General features: G+C 48.4%; 1 protein-coding gene and 1 long non-coding RNA gene across 2 annotated transcripts in view; both read right to left on the bottom strand.

Annotated features, from left to right (window-relative positions):
- Positions 1 to 16,380, bottom strand: part of LOC135818499 (protein zwilch homolog) — a 23,054-nt gene extending 6,674 nt beyond the window's left edge. Inside the window, exons 1-17 of the mRNA XM_065331886.1 lie at positions 16,119 to 16,380; positions 12,878 to 12,914; positions 12,506 to 12,613; positions 11,842 to 11,985; positions 11,557 to 11,645; positions 11,208 to 11,317; positions 10,462 to 10,554; positions 9,897 to 10,021; positions 9,434 to 9,499; positions 8,501 to 8,626; positions 8,133 to 8,204; positions 7,268 to 7,376; positions 6,019 to 6,050; positions 5,484 to 5,595; positions 5,110 to 5,189; positions 4,447 to 4,556; positions 3,919 to 4,001 (exon numbers count right to left, since the gene is read on the bottom strand). Coding sequence (XP_065187958.1) covers positions 3,919 to 4,001; positions 4,447 to 4,556; positions 5,110 to 5,189; positions 5,484 to 5,595; positions 6,019 to 6,050; positions 7,268 to 7,376; positions 8,133 to 8,204; positions 8,501 to 8,626; positions 9,434 to 9,499; positions 9,897 to 10,021; positions 10,462 to 10,554; positions 11,208 to 11,317; positions 11,557 to 11,645; positions 11,842 to 11,985; positions 12,506 to 12,613; positions 12,878 to 12,914; positions 16,119 to 16,192 — 1,570 coding nt within the window. The 5' untranslated portion in view covers positions 16,193 to 16,380. The remainder of the gene's footprint in view (positions 1 to 3,918; positions 4,002 to 4,446; positions 4,557 to 5,109; positions 5,190 to 5,483; positions 5,596 to 6,018; positions 6,051 to 7,267; positions 7,377 to 8,132; positions 8,205 to 8,500; positions 8,627 to 9,433; positions 9,500 to 9,896; positions 10,022 to 10,461; positions 10,555 to 11,207; positions 11,318 to 11,556; positions 11,646 to 11,841; positions 11,986 to 12,505; positions 12,614 to 12,877; positions 12,915 to 16,118) is intronic.
- A 3,762-nt stretch (positions 16,381 to 20,142) lies between these two features.
- On the bottom strand, positions 20,143 to 21,771 carry LOC135818506 (uncharacterized). The gene is made up of 2 exons (XR_010553693.1): positions 21,391 to 21,771; positions 20,143 to 20,694 (listed from the first exon to the last, which is right to left on the bottom strand). It is a non-coding gene; the product is annotated as an uncharacterized LOC135818506 (long non-coding RNA).
- Positions 21,772 to 27,729: the final 5,958 nt, after the last annotated feature.

Raw genomic sequence — 27,729 nt, 5'->3', positions numbered from 1 at the left:
AGAGCCAGGGTCGTGCAGTTCTCAGGCTGCTATATCACGTAGAGCCAGGGTCGTGCAGTTCTCAGGGTGCTATATCACGTAGAGCCAGGGTCGTGCAGTTCTCAGGGTGCTATATCACGTAGAGCCAGGGTTGTGCAGTTCTCAGGGTGCTATATCACGTAGAGCCAGGGTCGTGCAGTTCTCAGGGTGCTATATCACGTAGAGCCAGGGTCGTGCAGTTCTCAGGGTGCTATATCACGTAGAGCCAGGGTCGTGCAGTTCTCAGGCTGCTATATCACGTAGAGCCAGGGTCGTGCAGTTCTCAGGCTGCTATATCACGTAGAGCCAGGGTCGTGCAGTTCTCAGGCTGCTATATCACGTAGAGCCAGGGTCGTGCAGTTCTCAGGGTGCTATATCACGTAGAGCCAGGGTCGTGCAGTTCTCAGGGTGCTATATCACGTAGAGCCAGGGTCGTGCAGTTCTCAGGGTGCTATATCACGTAGAGCCAGGGTCGTGCAGTTCTCAGGCTGCTATATCACGTAGAGCCAGGGTCGTGCAGTTCTCAGGCTGCTATATCACGTAGAGCCAGGGTCGTGCAGTTCTCAGGCTGCTATATCACGTAGAGCCAGGGTCGTGCAGTTCTCAGGCTGCTATATCACGTAGAGCCAGGGTCGTGCAGTTCTCAGGGTGCTATATCACGTAGAGCCAGGGTCGTGCAGTTCTCAGGGTGCTATATCACGTAGAGCCAGGGTCGTGCAGTTCTCAGGCTGCTATATCACGTAGAGCCAGGGTCGTGCAGTTCTCAGGCTGCTATATCACGTAGAGCCAGGGTCGTGCAGTTCTCAGGCTGCTATATCACGTAGAGCCAGGGTCGTGCAGTTCTCAGGCTGCTATATCACGTAGAGCCAGGGTCGTGCAGTTCTCAGGCTGCTATATCACGTAGAGCCAGGGTCGTGCAGTTCTCAGGCTGCTATATCACGTAGAGCCAGGGTCGTGCAGTTCTCAGGCTGCTATATCACGTAGAGCCAGGGTCGTGCAGTTCTCAGGCTGCTATATCACGTAGAGCCAGGGTCGTGCAGTTCTCAGGGTGCTATATCACGTAGAGCCAGGGTCGTGCAGTTCTCAGGCTGCTATATCACGTAGAGCCAGGGTCGTGCAGTTCTCAGGCTGCTATATCACGTAGAGCCAGGGTCGTGCAGTTCTCAGGCTGCTATATCACGTAGAGCCAGGGTCGTGCAGTTCTCAGGGTGCTATATCACGTAGAGCCAGGGTCGTGCAGTTCTCAGGGTGCTATATCACGTAGAGCCAGGGTCGTGCAGTTCTCAGGGTGCTATATCACGTAGAGCCAGGGTCGTGCAGTTCTCAGGGTGCTATATCACGTAGAGCCAGGGTCGTGCAGTTCTCAGGGTGCTATATCACGTAGAGCCAGGGTCGTGCAGTTCTCAGGGTGCTATATCACGTAGAGCCAGGGTCGTGCAGTTCTCAGGGTGCTATATCACGTAGAGCCAGGGTCGTGCAGTTCTCAGGGTGCTATATCACGTAGAGCCAGGGTCGTGCAGTTCTCAGGGTGCTATATCACGTAGAGCCAGGGTCGTGCAGTTCTCAGGCTGCTATATCACGTAGAGCCAGGGTCGTGCAGTTCTCAGGCTGCTATATCACGTAGAGCCAGGGTCGTGCAGTTCTCAGGCTGCTATATCACGTAGAGCCAGGGTCGTGCAGTTCTCAGGGTGCTATATCACGTAGAGCCAGGGTCGTGCAGTTCTCAGGCTGCTATATCACGTAGAGCCAGGGTCGTGCAGTTCTCAGGCTGCTATATCACGTAGAGCCAGGGTCGTGCAGTTCTCAGGCTGCTATATCACGTAGCGCCAGGGTCGTGCAGTTCTCAGGCTGCTATATCACGTAGAGCCAGGGTCGTGCAGTTCTCAGGCTGCTATATCACGTAGAGCCAGGGTCGTGCAGTTCTCAGGCTGCTATATCACGTAGAGCCAGGGTCGTGCAGTTCTCAGGCTGCTATATCACGTAGAGCCAGGGTCGTGCAGTTCTCAGGCTGCTATATCACGTAGAGCCAGGGTCGTGCAGTTCTCAGGGTGCTATATCACGTAGAGCCAGGGTCGTGCAGTTCTCAGGGTGCTATATCACGTAGAGCCAGGGTCGTGCAGTTCTCAGGCTGCTATATCACGTAGAGCCAGGGTCGTGCAGTTCTCAGGCTGCTATATCACGTAGAGCCAGGGTCGTGCAGTTCTCAGGCTGCTATATCACGTAGAGCCAGGGTCGTGCAGTTCTCAGGGTGCTATATCACGTAGAGCCAGGGTCGTGCAGTTCTCAGGGTGCTATATCACGTAGAGCCAGGGTCGTGCAGTTCTCAGGGTGCTATATCACGTAGAGCCAGGGTCGTGCAGTTCTCAGGGTGCTATATCACGTAGAGCCAGGGTCGTGCAGTTCTCAGGGTGCTATATCACGTAGAGCCAGGGTCGTGCAGTTCTCAGGGTGCTATATCACGTAGAGCCAGGGTCGTGCAGTTCTCAGGGTGCTATATCACGTAGAGCCAGGGTCGTGCAGTTCTCAGGGTGCTATATCACGTAGAGCCAGGGTCGTGCAGTTCTCAGGCTGCTATATCACGTAGAGCCAGGGTCGTGCAGTTCTCAGGGTGCTATATCACGTAGAGCCAGGGTCGTGCAGTTCTCAGGGTGCTATATCACGTAGAGCCAGGGTCGTGCAGTTCTCAGGCTGCTATATCACGTAGAGCCAGGGTCGTGCAGTTCTCAGGCTGCTATATCACGTAGAGCCAGGGTCGTGCAGTTCTCAGGCTGCTATATCACGTAGAGCCAGGGTCGTGCAGTTCTCAGGGTGCTATATCACGTAGAGCCAGGGTCGTGCAGTTCTCAGGGTGCTATATCACGTAGAGCCAGGGTCGTGCAGTTCTCAGGCTGCTATATCACGTAGAGCCAGGGTCGTGCAGTTCTCAGGCTGCTATATCACGTAGAGCCAGGGTCGTGCAGTTCTCAGGCTGCTATATCACGTAGAGCCAGGGTCGTGCAGTTCTCAGGGTGCTATATCACGTAGAGCCAGGGTCGTGCAGTTCTCAGGGTGCTATATCACGTAGAGCCAGGGTCGTGCAGTTCTCAGGGTGCTATATCACGTAGAGCCAGGGTCGTGCAGTTCTCAGGGTGCTATATCACGTAGAGCCAGGGTCGTGCAGTTCTCAGGGTGCTATATCACGTAGAGCCAGGGTCGTGCAGTTCTCAGGGTGCTATATCACGTAGAGCCAGGGTCGTGCAGTTCTCAGGGTGCTATATCACGTAGAGCCAGGGTCGTGCAGTTCTCAGGCTGCTATATCACGTAGAGCCAGGGTCGTGCAGTTCTCAGGGTGCTATATCACGTAGAGCCAGGGTTGTGCAGTTCTCAGGCTGCTATATCACGTAGAGCCAGGGTCGTGCAGTTCTCAGGGTGCTATATCACGTAGAGCCAGGGTCGTGCAGTTCTCAGGGTGCTATATCACGTAGAGCCAGGGTCGTGCAGTTCTCAGGGTGCTATATCACGTAGAGCCAGGGTCGTGCAGTTCTCAGGGTGCTATATCACGTAGAGCCAGGGTCGTGCAGTTCTCAGGGTGCTATATCACGTAGAGCCAGGGTCATGCAGTTCTCAGGGTGCTATATCACGTAGAGCCAGGGTCGTGCAGTTCTCAGGGTGCTATATCACGTAGAGCCAGGGTCGTGCAGTTCTCAGGGTGCTATATCACGTAGAGCCAGGGTCGTGCAGTTCTCAGGCTGCTATATCACGTAGAGCCAGGGTCGTGCAGTTCTCAGGGTGCTATATCACGAGGACGGATTCAGTGCATCAGTAGAACATACAGCACGTACAGGATTCCTTTCACTCCCCCCGCCTCTCTCTCTCTCTCTCTCTCTCACCCTACGTGGATATCAGGAGAACATGACTTACTGACAAAGAAGTGGACAAAGTCGCGCTCCAGCTTGTAGAATCCCGTCTGCAAGAGGACGGACAGGGCTCGGAGAAGACTGGACCTAACGAGCACGGGACAGAAACAGAAGAAAGTGAAAGAGGACGAGATATTTAAAAAGGCGACGTGGAGACAATAATCTCAGTAATGCAATGAATAAAACCATATGCGCACTCACATCACAACCATAGCAACGAATTAAGTGTTTCTGGATTATTAAGGACGAGATATAGTCAATTTTTAAAGCGGCCCTTGACATCAGCGCTGCTGTTGTTCTTAGTTTTACTTTAAAAACTCAATACAGAGACCATAGTAAGCACACCAACTAGAATAAGAGCAAGCGTTGAGAAACTCGAGATTGTTCACAACGTTACGCCATTTTCAGCGGCACATAGTATTGCTCCGGACGTCAGATAACGAGAGTGAGAGAGTGAGAGACAACAGGTGTTTGTGTTTGTGTGTGTGTGAGAGAGAGAGAGAGAGAGAGCTAGAGGCAGTTCGCGACTCACCCCGTTGCACTGAGCACGTTGGCAGACACCTGCGTGAGCTGGTCCTGCGTAGTACACTGCAGACACTGACGCACCAGATCAGCCAGGGCGGTGATGTTCTCCCGGTACACCTGTAACACAATCACACAACGACATCATACGACGTCATCCCATCGCATCATATTATCGGGCTACAATCCCGTTTGACTTTGCGAAGTAAAATAAAGACTACTTGTACATACATACATACACAACAGCTAGAGAGTTGGGCATGGCATTCCGGCGGACTTTCAAACCGGGTTTTGATTTTGAATGTACACGTTCCAACACTGAAGGATGGGGATGCACTTTATACAAAACTGGTATCTGAAACCGCCAGCAATTGTGGCTTATCAGCTTGGCTTCACCTCGGTTTTCAGAAAGAATGGGTAACAAGGAAGCAAGCTATAGCATGTGATGGCAGACCTGACTTAAAGCAGGCGGATGAATCTGCTATACTTTCTGTAGAACGCCTTGTACGCTGTTGGCTAGGACGTTCTATTGTACCAATGCAAGTCTTTGAGGCTGGTGCTGAAAACTGACTACGAGCAAAAAACAATCATAATGTGCGCGAGCGCACGCACGCACGCATGTACGCACACACACGCACGAGTGCTAGGGTTGGGCAGGGACTGGGCAACATACCATTGGCTGGATCTCCTGCTTGAACAGACAGCGTGACACTTGCAGCAGACAGCGAGACACATCCTTGATGCTGACAGCATCTGTGTGTGCAGAACATAGGACCAGACCAGCACATAAAGAATTCCTAAAACCATCCAAACTGAAATCAGAACTCGAGAAAGTAGACAATAAACAGGAGCTGGTGGGTAACTCAATCTCGAAGAAGCAGAGAACCTTTGCCACAAGCTCACACATTTCAGTATCCTAAGCACTCCTTAGCCTGCTGTGATATGCCCAGTACAAAGTACATGTAACAAAATGCTGGGTTGTTGTTTAGCCGTTGCACGCCGAGACGGTGACAAAGAATTTTGGGCATATCTCCCACAACCACTGACCTTTGGCGAGCAGCCAGAACAGCTGTGTGAAGTCCAGATCCTGTCTCAGCGGTAGCATGTGACTGCTGATTGCGTCCAGGTCCGCTTGCCGGCCTTCGTCCGGACGCCATTGCTGCAGGCACAGTGTGCGGTAGGAGATAGAGAAACGACACAGGCATGGCTGAGAAGAAGTAGACATGTGGCACGAGAGTTCCAGAGTAAGTAGTAGTAATCTGCACCAGGCTATACAAGCGTACGCAGCATTCTAGTTTATCCATACACCGTAACAGGTTTAACAACTACACCGTAACAGGTTTAACAACTACACCGTAACAGGTTTAACAACTACACCGTAACAGGTTTAACAACTACACCGTAACAGGTTTAACAACTACACCGTAACAGGTTTAACAACTACACCGTAACAGGTTTAACAACTACACCGGATGCCTTGATACTTGCGGATGGTGACATTACTACAATGAAGGGCCAGCCTGACTGACACAAATGCTTTGCCACATAGCACACCATGCACACACACATTGCGGAAACTCACCATCAGGTCCTCGGCTGTGCAGGTTTGCACCTCTGAGAGAGGGCAGAGACAAGAAGCAATACAATCATGTACATGCACATGTACCTCAACTCTTCTCACAATGTAAACAATCTCTCTCCCTTATATTTAGTTCAAACAGGCATTGAGTTGGTGGACAAGCCGTTGATTATTCACTCTCATTGTAATATCAAAAAGTATTCTTTCTAGACCAAAGAGTGGTATATTTGATAACATTTAATAACGATAGAAATTTTTACGATACTTCTCCAGACGTTTCGTTGTTCTGAACAACATCGTCAGTGGATAAAGAATACAAAGAATGCTAAGAATGCAGCATTCTTTATCCACTGACGATGTTGTTCAGAACAACGAAACGTCTGGAGAAGTATCGTAAAAATTTCTATCGTTATTAACCCTTTATTGGCCGATTAAAATATAAACAAGCCCATACAATCGCCAAACCTGTAGCTAAATTGGACGTAACTTTAGTTTGCACTGGACAAATTCCACGATCTTGGGCATCCTGGAAAGGCCTTGATGAGAGGAGCGCAATGAGCCTACACTCGACTCCACGGGATGCACTGGCCCAGCGCTGCAAGCCAGGGAAAGCCCACCAGCGCTGGGCTCACGCTCGAGATCTATCTCTATCCACCATTTCACTCCTGTTGCTCGTATCAAACTGAAACATTTCGTAGAGACTCCCGGGAACCTGCTTTTGAAGTTGAATCGGCGTAGCCTTGTCAACAGGTGACGTAAACAGGGAAAATCCCGGCCGTTGACCCACGCATCGCACTCTGAGCACAAATTTCCCGGGACCAATATTACGAGTGCTATAACTCAAGAACCGCTCTTTGTATCGCTTTGAAAATTGTTCGAGGCGACAGCTGAGAGTTTTCTCTTCGACCTACATATTTCGATCTCTCCGAAAGACCGAGATTTGACCAAATTACGATAATTTCAAAATGCCTACCCCATCGAACATCCGTGTTCGATCAATGTATGGGCCAGCCAATAAAGGGATAAATGTTATCAAATATACCACTCTTTGGTCTAGAAAGAATACTTTTTGACAAACAGGCATTTTAGATGAATGTTTCAGGGCCGCTAACTGCCAAAATTGGTCACATGGGTCTCCCCGGGAGAGGAGAAAGAGGCTCAAAAGGAATCTTGGAAAGATGACTCAATTGACTCACACACACACACAAACACACACACACACACGCACCCATAGACACATGCACAGACTTACTTTGCAGAAACCCTGCCGTGCGGTCCACGGCTGTCTCAGCGGCCGAGTCACCTTGCCGCCACTCGACCCTGGCAGAGCTGTCCTCCAAGCCAAACAACTGCACCCATGCCTGCGAAGGACACACACGCACAGATAGAAAGGCGAGTGCGTTACTAGAGACAGTATCTAGTGGCTTCACATCTTGGCCATGCGATTAGATTTGCGCAGAAAGTGTACATGGCATGCGGACAGAGGAACCAACATGGCTGACATCATGTGACCTCCTGATGCAGGGATCGACTGGAGTTGGCACAACTATGCACGACCCGTACGGCCACGGCACGTTGCAAAGGCACGACAGCACCATACATACTGCAGGGTGGGGGATGCCATGGCCATAATATTGTAGTAATTAGAAGGGAGTCCATTCAAAATAGCACGTCCATTCATGTATTTCAAGTACTCTAATTTCAGAAATTTTAGGTGCTCAATATTTTCGGTATGAGGGCAAAAGGCCAGGTTAGGTGAACAGAAAATTTAGGTACAGAGAAGCAGTTCCCTATTGGATTATGTGTGTTAGTGTTTGTTCGGTGTATTGAAATTTTAGGTATGAAACAGACGCACCGAAAGTACCGAAAACTAAAGTAGACCGAATATTTGTGAAATTACAGTATATGAACATGTATACTCTTCGAATTTACTCAATCTCAATTAGCTGTTTCGACCTTGTTAGGCTCACTCATCGGAGCTCAAGAGTAACTGACACGGACGCTCTACGGAAGGGCATCTAAACACTTCCTGTGTGCAGCAGCTCACACTGCACACAGGTAGCGGAAAAACATTCAAAAAGACCAACACTGCATGCATGGCTGCTACCCGCACCAACCTCAAGCTGATTGAGCTCTCGCAGAAGGCGGGCGGCTGGTGATCTCAAATCCTTGCTCACGGCACGGACGAGCTGCAGCGGTACACACAGCGCACACACAGTCACAGGAGGCAAGGAAAGAAAACTCTATAAAATTGGTTACGGTACCATTCGGCTATTCAATAATGCAACAAACTATCCTCCTCTACCGGTTCATGCGCTCTCCGCCGACACGTTACTACCCTTGGTAGCCATTACACACACCGAAAATTCCAAACAAAGAAGGGGTTACGGGTAGAAAAGAAAAACAAGCAATAATGCAAACACGAGACCAATGGAAAATCGTCACGCTTCAAACCGGGTGTGCCGGCTCAAGTCTTTGCTCTTACCACACAACATGACGCTGCCGATGTTGGATAGCACAGGACGGTGGATGAGCGTTCCCAGCTGTAGCGTACCACAAGCAGACTGCCGCCGAGATCCGCCTCGTCCAGCATCGATGTGTCCATGGACATCTAAACAGTGGGCACGTGGACACACGGGTAGGAAATTGGACAGTTACATAGGGCAGTGCAATGCAATGCACTTCACAGTTCACACACACGCACACACACACACAAACCAATGAGCATTGATTCTGGGGAAAAGGCAAGAAGCCTATGCCATGCATAGAACCACACAATTATACCACACACATATCTCTCTTATACGAGCGGTGCGGGATCGGGCGCTGCCCATAACTTGCAATGCACTTCACAGTTCACAGTTCACACACACAAACCAATGAGCATTGATTCCGGGAAAAAGCCAAGAGGCCTATGCAATGCATAGAACCACACCATCATACCACACACATATCTCTCTTACACGAGCGGTGCGGGACCGGGCGCTTCCCATGACTTGGAAATGACCGTAACTTTATTTTTCATTGCTATCAGGTTCGGCCTCATTTTCTCTGTGCTGCGCTGATGAGTCCACCAAGGACGAAACAGTTCTGTCCGAAGAGATTGAATAACTCTGAATCACATACGTTTCAATGGGGAAGGGCAAGGGATGCGGGATGTGACGTCACTATTTCCAGAAAAAGGGCAAAAAATTCATGGTTCGCATCAGACTCGGCTAGAGGCCAAGTTTTCCGCATCCGTAGGAACGCCACCACCCTTCAAAGAAAAAGGGTAAGGAGTAGTAATATTTCCACTAGAACTAACGCACCGGGTGCCGGGTACTAGTAGACAGAGGTGCTCGTAACTTCTTGGAGGTCCGGGTAAGAGAGATATGAGTGTATTGACTAGCTAGCACTGTCAGTAATCAGCAGACTATACCTCCGATGTGGAGTTAGATAGACTGCCGATGATCTCGTACTCGGCTGTGAACAGGCCACATCGCTCCTGATGAGACGGCAACAAACCAAACAGACATACACTCAAATAGATAACAGCACAATACAATTGGACCGCTGGTAAATCACCATCAGCTATGCAGCATAGTGCAACAATCACGGCTCGCGTAGAGACTCGATTAGACCGAGTTTTCTGCATCCTTAGGAACGCCACAACTCCCAAGGATCAAGGTGCAGATGCAGCTCCTAAAGCGGTGGGAGACGAGTAGATCTGACCCAGCACCAAAGTGGCCAAAGACCGAAAATCCCATCCGCTGCATCCATGACTGCATAGTGCAAGATTGCCATGCACAGTGACTGGTAAGGGGAACACAGGTGTCCCTGATTTCCCTCAGCACTGCAATCCCCACCACTGCACTACTGTACCTACCACTGCACTACTGTACCTGCATATCAAGGCCACCATCAACGTCCAGCGGGACACAACCGTGCGAAAGCAACTTGTGCAACGAAGGCAAAGCGTAGAACGACGTCGGACTGTCGAGCAACGATGACGGGCGCAGAATTGTGCCTATAGGCAATAGAGAGAACATACAGGACACACACTCAGACATGCCCATCGCGGAAGCGAAGCAGATAGCAAACAGCTATGTTAGACTATGAAATTGTGCTGGGATTACACTATTCAACAACGTTGCTTGCAAGGCTGATGAATTGACCGCCATAAATTTCAGTCTGGTCTACACCACACAGCTGATTGAAGTGGCATTTTCTGGCCAGTGAAAAATGAAAAATAGAATACACACGCACACACACACACACACACACACGCGCGTGCGCACACACACACACGCGCGCAAGCACGCACACAATCAACTCGTGTCAGACTAGATGAATCAATTCCTGGTTTTAAGTTCACAAACACCGGTGGCAGTGGAGAAGTTGCGTTTATGATACATGCGTCAATAGCAACCTGTTTGAAAAGTTCTTCTCCTGTGCAAGCTCACCTACCGAGAAAGCGACAAGACAGTAGCTGGGGCACGACAGATGGAGGTGGCGAGGAGTCACTTTGCTCTGTATCGCCAGCCTTCAGCTTACACTGGCCTGCAACAACAACATCAACAACATCAAAGTCAACGACGGCAGCAGCAACAGAATTGACGAGATGCACCCCAAGAGTCCACACTAAACGGAACGTACAGTGGAACCTTACAACCCCCCCCCCCCCCCCCCCTCCGGAACATGCATATACCTGTCCTGTATTGGAAACAGTCCTGATCGTATAGTGCATGGTGTCATCAACTAGGCCGCACACACAACTACAGTCCTGCTCAATGAAATCCAGCCGCGGCACTCAAGTCTGCGCCTTGCACCATTTCGCAGCCCAGTGTTCGCAAGTCTAGGGCTGCGCAACGCCCGGCGAGTAGTGAGTACTTGAGTGACGCTGTGACTGGATTTCATTGAGCAGTGCTGTACATTGCATGCGGCCAACCCCACGTCCCGTGTGCATGGACAGAACTGGTCACATCGTGAAGTGTGACACAACTCTGAAAAGGAGTTCATGCCACGACAGCAACGCATCTGGAGTTGCACAGTCTCGTCTAGGGAGTTACACAGAATAACCTCGGCAGCAGGGCAAAGTACTCGTGGAAGTTTTTGCCCTCTTGGCAGACACGTGAGAAATTGAAGAGAAAGCAACCAGAGCCCGTGCCTAGCACTGCGGGGCACCGCTACCATTCAAACACGCCTGCACTTACCAGCTAGCCACAGAAGCTGTGTGGGCTTGGATGGGCTACACAACACCCACAGCGGCGGGAGAGCTTCATTGCCAGGCCGCAGAGTGCTGGAATATTCTGACATCAAATACCTGAGCATACGAACACGGCCAAGATGCTGGTCAGAAATATCTTAGAGATGCTGGGCAAACGAAAAAAAGTTCAAAAAAACCAGTTCAAAGAAGAGATAGCGATTGGAGTGCCGGTATTCAAACGGGGTTTCCATTCACGACACGCATAACGCCAGTGCCAAAATAAAACACCAGTTCAACATGCAAAGTTGACACTGCCGCTTGTGTCGCACATGCTGCACAAACCATCTGTACCCTACCGTGCGTCGTCAGCTGTCAACGGTGACAGTGCCGCACTGCTCAATGGCGTTGATACATGCACACGCTGATCTGACTGCTTCGCAGCATGCTGGAAAACGACAGTGGATGCGAGAGACAAACAGAAAGATGTAAAGGGTTGCCCCGGGTACAAGTCGCACATTACATTATTTCATAAAGAGGAAAAAGTAGAGTTTCTTGGTGACCAGATACCTGGCTTCGTCATCACCAGAAAGAGGATCAACAGAAATCAGGTAAACGGTTCATCCTAGCTGACAACCACTTACCCACAGCTCTGGCATACACTGCAACCGATCGCCGTCCTTTGCAGCAGCAGCAGCACTACCACCACCACCACACTGGACAATGGTCACAGGAGATTGCAAGCCAGCAACTTGATGACGCTCCGGCCTGTCCGTGTCCTCGCCGTCCTGATCAAACAACAGCAGAAGCAGACGCAGGCATACAAGTATGTACAGCGTGAGCAAAACTTACAGCCTACACCACCAGTCATCACATCAATTTCATAAACTGGAGCCACAGCAGCCGGTTCAACTAAGGATAATTTCCCCAAGAGCAGTGAAAACAGTCGACACAGTTGAACCTCTCTTATCCGAGCGCATCCGGGCCGATTCCCCGAAGCTGGGTGCCCGCATATCGTACGCAAATTAAAAAAACACGACCCTCGTGGTACTTCTTCTTTCTTTTCAGTTGGGCTCGCTAAATCAAGATGCAGGGCGGCCGGGAGCAATTTTTAATTGGTCCGGTCATACCGTGGTCTTTCTTGAATTCATTATTCCGAGGCACATTCAACAGTAGCTGAGGAATATGAGCTTCCATGAGGTGAATAAATCTGCTAACCTCCACAAAAGGGAAGATATCATATACAATGCACCACAAAACACACACACACACACATACGCACACGTACACACGCACACTCACACATACCGTTGGCACGTAGGAAGAGGCCAGTACGTAGCCACGAGTTGTAGGCGCAGCAATAGCCGACAACGGAGGGGCCACGTTCGGTGGAACAAACTGTAAGAGAAATTCCTCCTGAATGAGAAAAGGGGCACAAAAGACAAGAAACCTTGAATAGAAGGCAGAGATCACGACTGCCATCATCTTTGTAAAAACAAAACAAGGAAAACAACCACCACCACCACCATCACCACCACCACCACCACCACCACAACAACAACAACAACAACAACAACAACAATAACAACAACAACAACCGGACCGGTATCGTGCGCACATGTGTGAAATCAACTCATTAAAAATAGCTCTTTGTGCAAATTTTAATCAAGCACGCCATACCTGGTAGGTGCAGTGTTTGGTGATGGTACATGATGACCTGAAAGAGAAACGCCAAACAAAGTAAAATAAAGTCCACCGTAAGCCTCAATGTAGCACACACATACACAATACTAAGGGGCCATGCGGCATTCTCGATAATTTTCATGGAATGAAACAGTTTAGCTACAATCCCCCTCCCTCAGACATGCTCGCCGGGAAGAGGAGAAGTCTGAGGAACCGCCGAAAAAGAAATCGTAAAAACTCCCTTACGCCTAAGGACACCTCAACTAAGCCGAGTGCTGAAGCGCCGGCGGTCGTCCCCACCACACTGGACAAATAATCACTGGGCCAAACCGGTTTACGCTCTGAAGGCGGTTATGGTGAGGAGTGGAGGCTGGTACCAAAACCGCAGGGTAGTCTCATATCTTGAGATTTTTCTTTGGTCGAGAACCTGGCGTCCTGTATAAGCCTACGACACGTAGCACGAGGCAACTGGGCATATATCCAGAACCAACGAGTAGTGTTACTCACAAGAGGGCACGCTGGTCCGGGATATAAACATTCGGCAGTTGAAACTGACATACAGGGGTAGGATCCTAGAGTGACGCTTGTTCAGCGGCATGAACGGTTATAGGCGTAAAACACATTTTACACGGTGTCATCACCGGTAGTATACCAGGAGCTGCAGTATGAACCTCATGGTCATGCAGTTACAGGAGTAAAGTGGTCGCTTGCAACACTTTCTCTCTCGCAGACACAGAGTGTGCAGTATGCTGTCTCTTAGTAATTACAGGGCTATAAGTATATCATATTACCTGAAGCCGAAGTGAATATGGGCGAATACTCACTAGTATACAAACCGAGGCGAAGCTGAGGTTTGTATAACTAGTGAATATTCGCCCATATTCACGAGGCTGAAGGTAATATTAGACTTATACCTCTCCATATTCACCCTATCGTCCCTAAAGCCCAACAAACGAGTCACGTTGGTCATACATGTACGTGTACGCAGAGTCGTTGTTGCTTCAGTATCGTAAACCGACTGGCGTGTTCTTGCCTGAATCGGAGAGCGGCGTGTTCAGAATCTTGTTCAATCGATCGTGTACATGTACTGGTGCATGTGGCATGGGAGGTGATGACCTTGGAGAACATGCTCGCGCCAATCACCATGGAGAACACACTCGTGCTTGAAGGGAGCCAATCATCGTCCGTTTCGATGCGAAGATTTGACCAATCCGCGATCATCGCGCCAATTCGGGAGTCGGTTTATAAACAGCGAGCCAAGCGATTCTACCCTCACTTCTTTTCTTTTCAAGCAGCGCTTCGGAGCTGTTGTGTGCCCTAGGAAAATTCTGCGCTAACATCCGTGAACAGGGCTGTTCTGAGTACAAACGAAATTCCTGGCTTGCAGCTTGATCCGCAAATATCGGGCCATTGACATGTTGAGCGTCCAAAACCTTGTTTGCTCGCTGGAACGCTCCGTCTGTGAAGATGCTCACTGTTGGTTGATGACTTGTCAGGGTGACCTGGTCACATGCGGATCCAGCGGCAATGGCAAGCAAGGAATTACGTTTGTACTCAGAAAAGTCTTGTTTACGGAAGAAATTTTCTAGGGCACTCGACAGCTCCGGTGCGCTGACTGAAGAGGAATCAAGCGCAGCACCGAGTACTGCTCTCTTTACAGTAAGTGTCGAAAAGTGGTGAATATAAGCGGTGAATATTCAGCAATATTCACCACTTATGTAGATGGCCAATTGTATGTGGGTGAATATGGAATGAGTATACAGTCGTCCCTCTCTAATCCAGCACCCTCGATAAACCAGCACGATTTTCAGTAGCCAAAATGTCCTCTTCATGCACATTGCAGCAGTCAGTCAGATTTGTTAATCCAGCACCCTCCCTAATGCAGCAGATTTCCCTTGTCACAAATGGTGCCGGATTATAGAGGGACCACTGTAATACAGTATATTCATGAGAGGATACACGGGCTGCCGGGAACGCCAGCATGCAATATGTGTGAGAAATGTGGAACACAGTACCGAACTAGGACAATGTGTCAGGAGGTACGGAAGGGACCAGGTCACAAGTCTCTAGAGATAGGCGCAGGGTTCACTCAGCGGAAATGCCGAGTGTCCCAGATATCCAAAGCTGGAAGGAATTGAAATAATCAGTGTTCCTGGTATGGACCCGGGTTAAGACATCAGTGGCTGGGACCTCACGATGAATACTCGGAACTGGGAAACACAGGACTAAGGAACGTGTCAGGAGGTACGGAAGGGACCGCATGGCAGCCTTAGACTTAAGTTAGAGTCAGGTCACTCTGGTCGGGCCTGGGAGGCGTCGTGTACGAGTGTACCAGACTAGGAGAGAAAACACTCTGGTCGAGGCTGGGAGGCGTCTTGTACGGGTGTCTAAACACGTTGGAGAGAGGCCACTCCGGCCGTGCCTGGGAGGCGTTGTGTACGAGTGCAAGGCCGTCACAGCCGGGGCGGGGCGGCCGGGGCCGCCCCACTTTTTCGGCCGTTTTTTTTTATTTTTTTAGCACATTACAACAAAGCACAATGATCACATGCAGCTTAGCGCAAACGTGACAAATCCTTGTCCCCGATCTTGGTTTGTTGCAGAAAAAAGGCTTTCATTGCAGTTACACTGAAATAGCACCAAATGCCTGGAAATGCTTGCAATTGGCTTCAATTCTTGAATTTTTTCCCGGGGGCGGGTAAAGTTTGTCCCCGATCGTAGCGTCTTCTTCGTTTGTTGCAGAATCAAAAAGACTTTCATTGTAGTTACCGTACACTGAAATGGCACCAAATACCCGGAAATGCTTGCAATTGGCTTCAATTTTTTCCCGGGGGACGACCCAGACCCCCCTTCCATGGCCACCCCACCTCCAAAGTCGGTGCGACGGGCCTGGAGTGTACTAGACATCCAAGGAGGGAGGGAATTGCACGGGTTCAGGCGCGCCATGGTGCGTTTGAAAACGAATCGACGTAACTTGTTCTGAATGCCAATGACGTGACGGTACTTGTCTTTCACCATACAACTCTATCAGCATCTTGAACCATGCTTACCAAACTCGGGTAACTAACTACATGTACGTCTCGAGCAATAGCAACTTGGGGCACATCACACTACGTTCACAGGATGCGAAAGGTTGTTTCCTCCTTGTTTGTTATGTACAGCAGCCCCTTCAGAAGCCACATGTTGGTGAGAGACATTGGGAAGCACATTATATAATTGTATTGTACATGTTTGTACTCACGTGTCTATGTCAGCGGCCAAGCATCGCATGCTGTCTATCAACGATGGCTGCGATTGACACCTCAGCGACGACATACTTGGAAGGTCGATTTGAAAACGAGAAACCCGGAGATACTAGCTTCGCTGGCATCAACACAACCCAGATTGCTTGCAAAAGCCAAAACAACTGACTATTGAACTGTAACTAATTACTTGACTTGACCAGTTCAAGAGCCCAGTGCCAGCATGATAGAGATCCAGCTACAGCTGCAGCGTGTAACAAACAGGGTATTTTACGACTCCTGTTGAGTGTATTGTTGTGTGTTGACAAGTCGAAATGTCGCGCTTTTTTTACAATCATTCTTTTCTAATAATTTTCGATCGTGCAAAATCATGCAAAATAGCCGTCGCCTTGGAAATGTGATGACGCTTACGCAACGCTGGTACGCCGTGTTAAAAAAAAGTGACTTGTGTGTATTTTCGTTTATTTTAGTACGGTAATTGTTTTGAAAACTTGTCTTCCTTTCAGATCTGCGATCTGACCGACTTGAGAATCCAAGGATTGAGTTCGTCGTGTTTACTACTTGTGTGTGTGTAAGTTGTAGTGACAAGCCATGGCAAGTCCAGCTGGAAGAGGTGGTAAAGGCCGAGGAAGAGGTGTCGTTCAGCTTCGTCAGCCCAATGATGCTCCTTGTGAAGGTGAATTGAGAAAACCGAGCAGAGATCGACCTCCAGAAGAGAAGCCTTTGCCACCCAGCTTGAAAAGTCTAGTGCAGTCCGCCGTTGGAGAGGTTCTTCTGAATGAGAAGAAGGCTGAACAGGTAGCATCAAAGTTTAATGAGACCGTCACTAGTATGGAGGATGTGCAGCATTTGGCTGACCGGATTCTTGAGCTGTGCGACTCCGAGAGAGCACGAGCTCTCGCCATACTCTGTTCTGGATTTGCGCAGAACTGGCAAAGCCAAGCGCTAGTAGCAGCTAATCCCAAAATGGCGCAATTCAGAAGCCAGCTCCTGAAAGCATTCGGAATCCGGTACGAGCAGAGAACACAAATGAAATCAGAGTCTCTGGCGGGGTTTCTGGGCTTTATCTCTTTCCTCGGGTATCTGTACTGCAAGCTTCGCATCAGTGATGCACCTCCGAGCTTTCTTGCTGAACCCGTGGCTCAGTGCCTCCGGGAATCTCTGTCGACGAAAACTGAAGTGGAGTGTTTCCTAGAGCTCATCGAGGAGGTTGGCCCAATCATGTCTAAGCATTCAAAGTCCGTGATGGATAAATTGTGCTCGTTTTGCCGCGAGCAACTACTTCGGGATCCTTGTCCGCCGTTCAAGCGGTTTGCTCTGCTTTTAGTTATTGAACAGCATGCATCTCAATGGAAAATGGATGACGAGGTCAGGAGCCAGCTGGATTCATTGATGAGTTCTGTATTCGCATGACAGGATCTAGGAGCAGACAAGTAGCTGCTAGACAGCGATAGAACAAGAGAGCAGGAGGAGTGAGAGAGTGTGTGTGTGTGTGTGTGTGTGTGTGTGTGTGTGTGTGTGTTTGTACGTGTGTGCGCGTGCATTAGGTTCTTTTGGACTAATCACCTTCATAGTATCCACTGCTGTGCAGTTGGCTCTTGTATTCATGTTCGCTGAGCTAAAAGTATCAAGCTTGATCCGCTGCTTGAAGCTAAGCTACACAGGTTTCTAATTTCTTGGTGATGACTCCTCGTCCACAACTGCTGGTTGGATGGTTTTCTGCATTTGTTTTGGCTTTTCATGGCTTGCTAATCTGTAGTAATTTCAATTTTACATACCCGCTTGACTTATCTTTTTTTTCATGGACACAAACGCTGAAAAAGATTGAAACTGTCCTAGTATTTAGTACATGCTTACATGGTCGTTGACCGTGTCACCCACTGCTTGTCTTGATTATAAAAGGTGGAAAATGCTCACGAATTCCCCTTACCACTTCGGTGATACCGTGATTTGGCTCTTGGCTACGGTACAACGGGGTGTCCCATGATGTGTGATGATCAGTATAAAATATATACTTCGCCACGTGAGAGAAGTGTAACATCGACTCAGCATCGTGAAGTTGTACAACCCCCTGACGTTGCGTAGATGCAGAGTTGCAAGCAGGCACGCTCTAATAATTATGGGTTTGACTCCGACAATGAGAAAGTTAATGACGTTCTGTGTTCGAGCAAGAGTATTAGTGACAACTGCTGTCCACTCTGGAATTCCCTACCATGCATACATGTACACTGTTCGATCATTTCACGGATTTCTTTGTCAGAATTCGCGGAATCCCATTCCCAGGCGAAGGCGGAATGTCTAATTCCCAGGGCAAAATTTACTCAATTGCTGTACGCTTTCTTGACCCCATGCTTGTCTGCGGTGTGTATACTACAGCATGATTTGCACCAGGGTGTTATAATTATACACATGCAACTCCCTGATCTTCACAAAGAGTTGCAAACAGTTTCTCTGTGCTGGATACCACTACAAGTCTATGTCCAGGGAGTCGTCAAATGCGTTATTTGCAGACTCCCCGACTACCGGTATGTCTATGGTGGCTCAGCCATATACATATACATGTAGATTTCTAAATGAAAAAATATGAATAGCCCGTAGGCTAAAGGCTGATTCGCAATACTTTTTGCAACGCGACACGCGATTTGTGACAAGAAAGTGCCTGTCACGAGCTGTCGCATACAGTCGTAAGGTACTCTTATAGGCGATTCAGACTACGGCCAAATGTGACCACGTTTTTACGACTCAGATAGATTTGATCAGGGATTGTGCACAAAATTTTGAAACACGACTGCATCACCACGCAGACGTGATTTTAGCCGTAGTCTGAATCGCCTATTACCTGTCGCAGAAGTTTAAGAAAGTTCAACTTCCGTGACATGCGGACCGCGGCGTACATAAATGGAGCACAGTTTCTACCCTGGGTGCACGGCTGCACGTGCATAGTACTACAAGTGCATAGGGATTCCACAAGCACCAGTGGTCACTGTGTGCTGCTTTGCATATTGTTTCACCGACTATTAGTTATAGGTTCTGCTATACGTGAAACGTAGAGATGAAGTGTCCGGCCGCGCCGGGTAAAGCTGTGTTCACAACTGGCGTATGTACGCGTGAAACCACGCGTTTGTGCGTCTTTTTGCTGGCTTTTGGGGCGTCATGCGTATGGAAGCGTGCCGAATTGGAAATCCTAACCGGTTGTATTTTACAGAGCGTACCGGCATGCGTGCCAGTCACTTTGACTGGCGGGGTCAAAACATTACCGTAAAAGTCCGTGAATAAGCACATACTTAAAGGGAAACTGAACGCCAAAAATAAGTATGGCTTATCCGAAGGAGAATTGGGCACTGATTCCGATGAGCTATGTCTCGAGCCGATCAGAGAAGAGGAACTGTGTCAAATTTCATAAATAACACCTCCCATATTTGGAAATTGGCCTTGATGACGTGCGTACTGCTTAGCTGTCACCATGCTGTGCATGTTCAGCAGTGTAATTGAATGGAAGAAAACAATTACTTTGGTGTTTTGCAGCTCTGTTTCGTTCCCTGACGGTAACCAAATCTAGATGTAGGAATCTGTTGAGCAGGAGAGTGACACATGTCTTCCCGAAGGCTGTCCAGGCTGCAGTGGTGATGAAGAAGACACGATCATCACCCCGAGATCGATCGTAGCGAATTGGAAAACTCATGGTGAATTTGCTTCCACTCCAAGGCAATGTCGAGGTATGAAGGGTGCTTGTACTGCCTTCCAAAGTGAAGAGGAGATGAACATGGCTTTGCATAGCTGTTGTTCTATGCCAACTTACCTACTCTTGCTGGTACCGTAGTGCTATATTGCAAATTTCGTGGACGAACAACTCTAGTCACTAGTGGCTAGTGAGCAACACTAACAGGTGAGATTTTTCAATTCGACAAAAATTGTTTTTGTTTGAGAACTGACAGTGGCAGTCATTAGACTCAGTAGGTGTCTCTCTGCTGCTTCCTTCCCTTCATCGGTAGGGTTGTGCTTGAAGTAAAAATATATAGAAAATGTGGAACAAAAATCTGATCATGTAATTCGAATTTGAACTTCAAAGTATGTGTACATCAAATCACAAAAATGACTGTCAAGGTGGTGCTGTGCATTGAAAAAGACTGGGAGCTGGCAGCAATGGAAAGGGTAGAAACGAAACCAGTAATGCAGAGTATTCATAAGGTAGAGGGAGATGAAAACGGGAGAGGAGTAGTGAGCACTTCAGTTTGAAGTAGTGTCAATAGACAGCATCGTGTTGCATACGTTGTGAATATTGTGTGAATCTAATAATTGTCACGAAATTGATATCCAAAATTATTGTCCCCTGAGTAGTATTATGGTGTTCTCCTGCGTTTACATGCAGAGCCTTGACGTTGCTGGACGAGCGACAATATAAATTACATAAACATGTAGCTCGTGATGTGGGATGACTGCCGTATCGCATTGCCAACGCAAACCCATCCTGTGTCAGTGCAGCCATCCAGCAACTTGAACTCCCCGGACCAGATGCCGCTGCAGCTGAACACCATGCCGATGGAAAGCCTGGAGTTGATAGCGAAGCATTCTGGTCTGCACAGTACAAGGCAAAGAACAATTATGCATTATAATGCATTGTAATCCTTCCCACACTTCTTTGTAAAAACAAACAAACAGTGCCATTATCACAACACTTGATCCAGCATCTTGATGGAGGTATTTTCCATTGTGCTGGCTCAGCATCTGCACCAGGAAGACTATGTACACTTACACGTATCTTGTGTGTGTGTGTTGGTGCGTGTGTGTTTGTGTATCTGTATGTGCACACGTGTGTGTGTGGGGGGGGGGGGGGCACGCACATGTGTATGGGTAGGAGTGTGTGTGTGGGGGGGGGGGGGGGTACACGCACATGTGTATGGATGTGCGCGCTGCATGCGTGTGTCTGTGGGATGGGGTAAGGGTGCACCCACATGTGTACATGTGTGTGCGCAATACAGCATGTGTGTATGTGGTCGTTGAACACAGGGTGTACTCCTGATTACATAAACTTCGTGATCATTATGATTTCATGTGCTTTGAAGTTGAACTTCGCAATACATGTACTGATGCTTGATTAGATTTATGTTCCACATGTTCTATTTATTTTATTTTACTTCAAGCACTTGTACTATTCAAGCACAACCCTACCGATGAAGGGAAGGAAGCAGCAGAGAGACACCTACTGAGTCTAATGACTGCCACTGTCAGTTCTCAAAAAAAAACAATTTTTGTCGAATTGAAAAATCTCACCTGTTAGTGTTGCTCACTAGCCACTAGTGACTAGAGTTGTTCGTCCACGAAATTTGCAATATAGCACTACGGTACCAGCAAGAGTAGGTAAGTTGGCATAGAACAACAGCTATGCAAAGCCATGTTCATCTCCTCTTCACTTTGGAAGGCAGTACAAGCACCCTTCATACCTCGACATTGCCTTGGAGTGGAAGCAAATTCACCATGAGTTTTCCAATTCGCTACGATCGATCTCGGGGTGATGATCGTGTCTTCTTCATCACCACTGCAGCCTGGACAGCCTTCGGGAAGACATGTGTCACTCTCCTGCTCAACAGATTCCTACATCTAGATTTGGTTACCGTCAGGGAACGAAACAGAGCTGCAAAACACCAAAGTAATTGTTTTCTTCCATTCAATTACACTGCTGAACATGCACAGCATGGTGACAGCTAAGCAGTACGCACGTCATCAAGGCCAATTTCCAAATATGGGAGGTGTTATTTATGAAATTTGACACAGTTCCTCTTCTCTGATCGGCTCGAGACATAGCTCATCGGAATCAGTGCCCAATTCTCTTAAACTAAGGGTGCGTTCTTATATTCTGTAGCTTTTCATAGAAGAAGAAAACAGAAGTCGAAGAAACTGGTATAATCTAAGAACGGGTCTCGAAGAATTCGGATGTATTTTGCACATGCCAAGCAATATGAAGTGCCAAAGGGGCCGTGATCTTGAGTGCCACGAATGTAGTATGCACTGTGCGTTTGCGAAAAGGGAAATGCGTACACTCATGATCAACACTTGGCTTTTAGCCTAGTTTGCATGCGCTGATCTCAAACCGCGGGAATCTCCAAGTTTCAACCACCTCTGAAGCTTGGAGAGCCTCCTAAAATTCGGAGAGGATATACGAACAGCTCTCGAACTTTTCGGAGAGTCTCCAACTTTTCTGAGAGGATTTAAAGGGGAAGTATACCCTAAAATCAAATTTTCACCAGTTGTAGTCTTCTGGGTGCTGAGTCGAATGGTCTTGGTCCGAGGAAGCTGCGACGCTCCCTTCCTACTTGAATCCCAATCGAACTCGCGCACTTCCACCGAAACTGGGTGACTGCGCCCTACTAGATGGGGATTTGTATGCAAAATGTCACTAAAAGCGCCATTTCGTTCTTATAAAAGCACGGATGACCGCGATTGGCCCATATGTTGTAGTCTTTTGGACGCTGAGTCGACTGGTTTTGGTCCGAAAAGGTTGCGATGCAGCGTTCCTCCTTTATTCCCAATCGAACATGGTTGAAGAAGCGGTCACGTGCTCCTGGGTGCCCAAATCACCTGGTCACCGCGCCAGCAGGTGACAACTTTCACACCAAGGTTCAACTCGAGTTCAACTCGAGTGACAGGACTGCACCCAAAAAAGGTCAAACAGGCTAGTAAGTTGTACCCTGCAGGCACGGTGACCAGGTGACTGGTGTACGCAGGAGCACGTGACCGCTTCTTCAACCATGTTCGATTGGGAATAAAGGAGGAACGCTGCATCGCAACCTTTTCGGACCAAAACCAGTCGACTCAGCGTCCAAAAGACTACAACATATGGGCCAATCGCGGTCATCCGTGCTTTTATAAGAACGAAATGGCGCTTTTAGTGACATTTTGCATACAAATCCCCATCTAGTAGGGCGCAGTCACCCAGTTTCGGTGGAAGTGCGCGAGTTCGATTGGGATTCAAGTAGGAAGGGAGCGTCTCAGCTTCCTCGGACCACGACCATTCGACTCAGCACCCCGAAGACTACAACTGGTGAAAATTTGATTTTAGGGTATACTTCCCCTTTAAGAGAACGCACCCTAACTTTCGGAACTGACTTGTGTGTAGTGGAAAAGTCATTTTCATGTACATGCTAAGCGCTGCATCTGTGAACCAGACCGCTAATTATTTCGGGCAGTATGTTTATTGGGCTGAACTGGACTTCAACCGACAGAGTCAAAGGTAGGCTTTCCCCAAATCGGCCGGCCGAAAAATTCGCCGAAAACGAGACTTGTAGAAAAATCGCTAAGCTTTTCGCCGATTTTGGAGGGTTCCTTTGAGAATCGCCGAAAAACTTCCAAATGTTGCAAAGTGTGTTTACGAACGAATGATGTTGCTGCAAGCATCACTGCTCGAGCTCTCTACTTCAGACTTGTACTTGTGCGTTGAGGTCGTGTGACTCGTGTCCTTTGACCTCCTCTCAAACAAATATTAGCCATTAGGAAATCGTTACTAGTAACATACTACACTACAACGTACAGTTGTGGCCAAATCCATCTGGCAGAGCTGTATTTCCAATATCTCACCAGTTTTGAAGCCAATATGCCAACAATTCTTTTAGCCGATTTTCCGATATAATTCCAATTTTGCAGCCGATTTCTGAACAATCAGCTGATTTTGCAGCCGAATCTGATGTATTTTTGAGCTTAGCGAAAAGCCGAATACTGTAGAACGGGTAATTTTAGCGACGTAAAAACCCTAGCGAATCTAGCGATCGACTCATTTTCGCTAAGTTTCAAGTTGCTAATCCATTGAGACATTAGTAGTGCACTGGTGATCTGTGAGTAAAATCGCTAAAATAAAACGTCGCTAACTGGTTGACAATGGGAAAACGCTAAAATTAATAGTCGCTAAAATTACCAGTTCTACAGTAGGCGAAAAAAACTTTGGGGAAAGCCTAGTCAAAGGGATGAAGGCGGTATTTATTTGGCAGGTACTTATTTATGGACTTTTACGGTAGTAGTACTAGTACTGTACTCGAAGGTAGTGAAAGCCTGAGCGCGCGTTTGGGCACTCATGAACCGCAAGCAACACGCGATTTGCGACAAGAAAGTGCCTGTCGTAGAAGTCAGTTGAATAAAGTTCGACTTTGCGACGTACACAAATGGCGTACAGCAGAGTGGCGCGTCCACGTCCAAGAACGTTGTTTCCAAGGGCGTTCTTATTTTTCAGCAATTATTTGGCTGCGTTCTTAGAACCAGTTCGCACTGGATTTTACGTATCCCAAAAGCTGTCCCCACATGCACCTGTCTCTTCTTCTGCCTCCCTACCCTAGTGGACCGTATGCGTGTTAAAACAAAATGGCGTCACGATTTATTGAAAGTGGTATAGTTGGTGGAACGAGTGTTCAAACCCATTTGAACTTCATACTGTTCGTCTTCTTTTTGACATGCTCTCTTTCCATCGTCCTTAGCTTTTGTTTGTTAAGAGCTGTTTTGGCTTTCTCCTATACCTCTGGGGGATGCCAAGTGATGGTTTTGAGAGGCTGGTGATGGCTGTGAGCGAGAGTTTGCCGATCGGCGTCGTCCTCGCTATAGCGATGAAAATACTAGTTACTGCGCACCTGGCAGATATCACAACACGTCGGAGCGTCCAGGAGCAAAGGAATCTTGGGTTTTCACTGGAATCTAGTTCCTCCAGCATCGTGTAGCCCACCGTCGGTGAATGGCGGTCCAGAAAGGTCGAAACTGGTCTTCTGCAGCATCTCGCAGTCCTGCGAGGCACACTGAATACGCCTGTCATGTATTCTACAAATAAAAATCACGAAGTAGTGGACTTTACAGTGATGAGTCTATCCTGTATGCTGCAAAAGACGCAGGAAATGTGACTGGTGTCCGTACACTGGACGCCAATATCATCCCAGTCTTCTCCTGCAGGATCTGTTTGACATTGACATACCGGTATGCAGTGGGTCGACATTGGCCTGGTTTGGCAGCTATCTGCCTGGGTGGATGTAGCAGGTTTGCATTGGCGCGTCGTCCAGTCCGACATTTTCTTGTAACTGGAGTACCGGCAGGGTCTGAGAGGTTGCTCGTGCTGTGAACACATCTCTACTGCCTGTCTCGTCCTGGAAGTGCCGTCTCGCCGCTTCCTTGCTCTACAGTCACGCCGTTATTTCGCTTTGTTTCGTGGTGCAGCTCAAAACCTGCCCAAACAACTGTGAGCTCGCAACATGGTATGGACAAATTGCACCACTCATGCTGGTTAACTAAAACCGGGATAGTCGAGTAAGCGAGTTCACTCCCTGGGCCATGGCAAGATCTGTTCAGCGCGGGCTATTCCAACCTCCAAGTGCATAGTCACCGATCGATCCATGCGATGGTGGTTGACCTACAAAGAGCCAAGGTCTACGAGTACTACTATTGGATGCTGTCTACATGCAGTCAACAAAATCAAAGTACCTCAGTATGCCCCAGAACAGGGCATGTGCATCTATAGCATGACACAACAGGGGTTCTGGCGGCACCTGTCAAACAAGCAGTAGTGACTAGTGCCAGCTACCTATTGGAGGCTAGCCGCTACAGTCTGTCACTGGAGATAATTATTATGTTCACTGTTTAGACTGAGCACAATCAATAATGCCCAATCAATCTGCCCAATGTGTGTTCTGTTCCACCTAATTATAACGTCCCATCTCATCAACCCTACTACACGCACATGTCGTCACTCTAGCACGACTTGTGTTATTATTGTTTATTTTGATTCGCACGATAAATAGAGCACAATAAACGTTAACTTGACCGAAGGTTAAAGGCGACTGCAGATAGAGGAACACATCGAGGTACAGGTACCGGCATCAATACAGTATCAGAGAGGTACGCAGAAAAAACTCTCGTAAGCCCAAGGGGAAGTGGTTGATGAGGGATGAATGCACTCTCCACGCTCATCTACACTGTTCGTGGAAATGCACACATACATACAATAATATACAACATAGCAATAGCATGCACAGAACCGAACAATTTCATGTTCACACATGCAAGCACAGACCTGAACATTAGTACCAAAAGCCGATACAGACAATAGCCCCATACACACTGTTGTGAAACCACAAGTTCTCGAGAGTGAAAGGCCTTCTCGCTTGTGACATTGTGTTCGTTCCAATGCAGCTGTATCCCGACTCCGCCGTACCGTTGATGTTTACGACGTAGTATACGCTACATGCGCTATGTGCGGTTTGCTGTGGGCGCTGTAGTTGTATGTTGTATGTGTATGCTTTTCTCATATACGCTGTCATTTTCACGCTATAACTACCTGGTGGTTTTAGTGTTAGTTTCAGTTAGTTTCAGTTAGTTTCAGTTGTTGTTTCAGTCATTCATTGTTCATTGTTATTAGTCGATGGAAGTGAAATATACTGTTGAGAATAAATAGTTGTCCTCGTGCCGTGTGGGGTCGTTCGTTCCTGATACTTTAGAGAACCAGAGGGTTCACAACATTTGGCGACCACGCCAGGATACGAAGCGAGCATGGCACAGGAACTATGGATCATCGAAGCCAGCTTTATCGCCAACGGAATTCGGTATGGATTTGAAGGCGATAGGTTGAGAGAATACGTGGAGAAGAGGCTCCGACAGAGCGAGGAGTTTGAAGAGCGCAGTGCTAGAAGGCAAGAGTGTGCGCTCCGCACAGAGTTTAACGAAAAGCTCAAGAAGATGGCCGAGCGCATCGCCGTCGGTACATATTATGAGGAAGCAAAGCGAGATTTGCTTGCCTCGCCCGGAAGGACGCCGGACAAGGCGTGTAAGACTTTGCTTACAGACAAGCAGCGGTCAGAAGAGTATTCGAAGCCAGTGGGAGGATCAGATCCAAGGCCCACTGGGTCGGTGCAGTGCATGGTGACATCGGTCGGAGACGCTCAGAAGCAGCTGGAGTCTCGGCCGAACGACGTAGAGGCGCAAGAGTTAGAGGCGCAAGAGTTAGAGGCGCAAGAGTTAGAGGCGCAAGAATTGGAGGCGCAAGAGTTAGAGGCGCAAGAGATAGAGGCGCAAGAGTTAGAGGCGCAAGACATAAAAGCGCAAGGCGTAGAAGATAAGGAAACGAGAAGGGCGATACTACTGGTTAGCACGGAAGAGGTCAACGGCGAGACTGTGTGGAACACAGAGATCGGATGTGTGTTCTCGGGTTCCGCGCCCGCCCCGGATCGAAGCAGTGTACCAGTGACCGTGTCGTGTATGACAGCCCACATCGGCGAGCTTGGTAAAAGTATCGGTTGTGTGTTGTCTGGTTCAGCGTCCGCCCCATGTCGAAGTGAATCGGTAACAGTGTCGTGTGCGACAGCCCACAGCGGCGAGCTTCGCGATGTCGAGTTGTCTGAAGTGGTGGGCATTAGTGATATTCTACCATGGCCACCACCGCAGCAGCAGATAACGCGTAGTAAGCCCCAAATCGTTTGACTTGTGAGTTGTACGGCGGTGAGAAGCCCTTTGGTGGGGAGAATGTTGTGAAACCACAAGTTCTCGAGAGTGAAAGGCCTTCTCGCTTGTGACATTGTGTTCGTTCCAATGCAGCTGTATCCCGACTCCGCCGTACCGTTGATGTTTACGACGTAGTATACGCTACATGCG

The sequence above is a fragment of the Sycon ciliatum genome, chromosome 5, assembly GCF_964019385.1.
Source record: "Sycon ciliatum chromosome 5, ocSycCili1.1, whole genome shotgun sequence".
NCBI classification, from domain to species: domain Eukaryota; kingdom Metazoa; phylum Porifera; class Calcarea; order Leucosolenida; family Sycettidae; genus Sycon; species Sycon ciliatum.
Note: the sequence above shows the minus strand (reverse complement) of the source record. Positions and strands in the feature narration are given on the sequence as shown.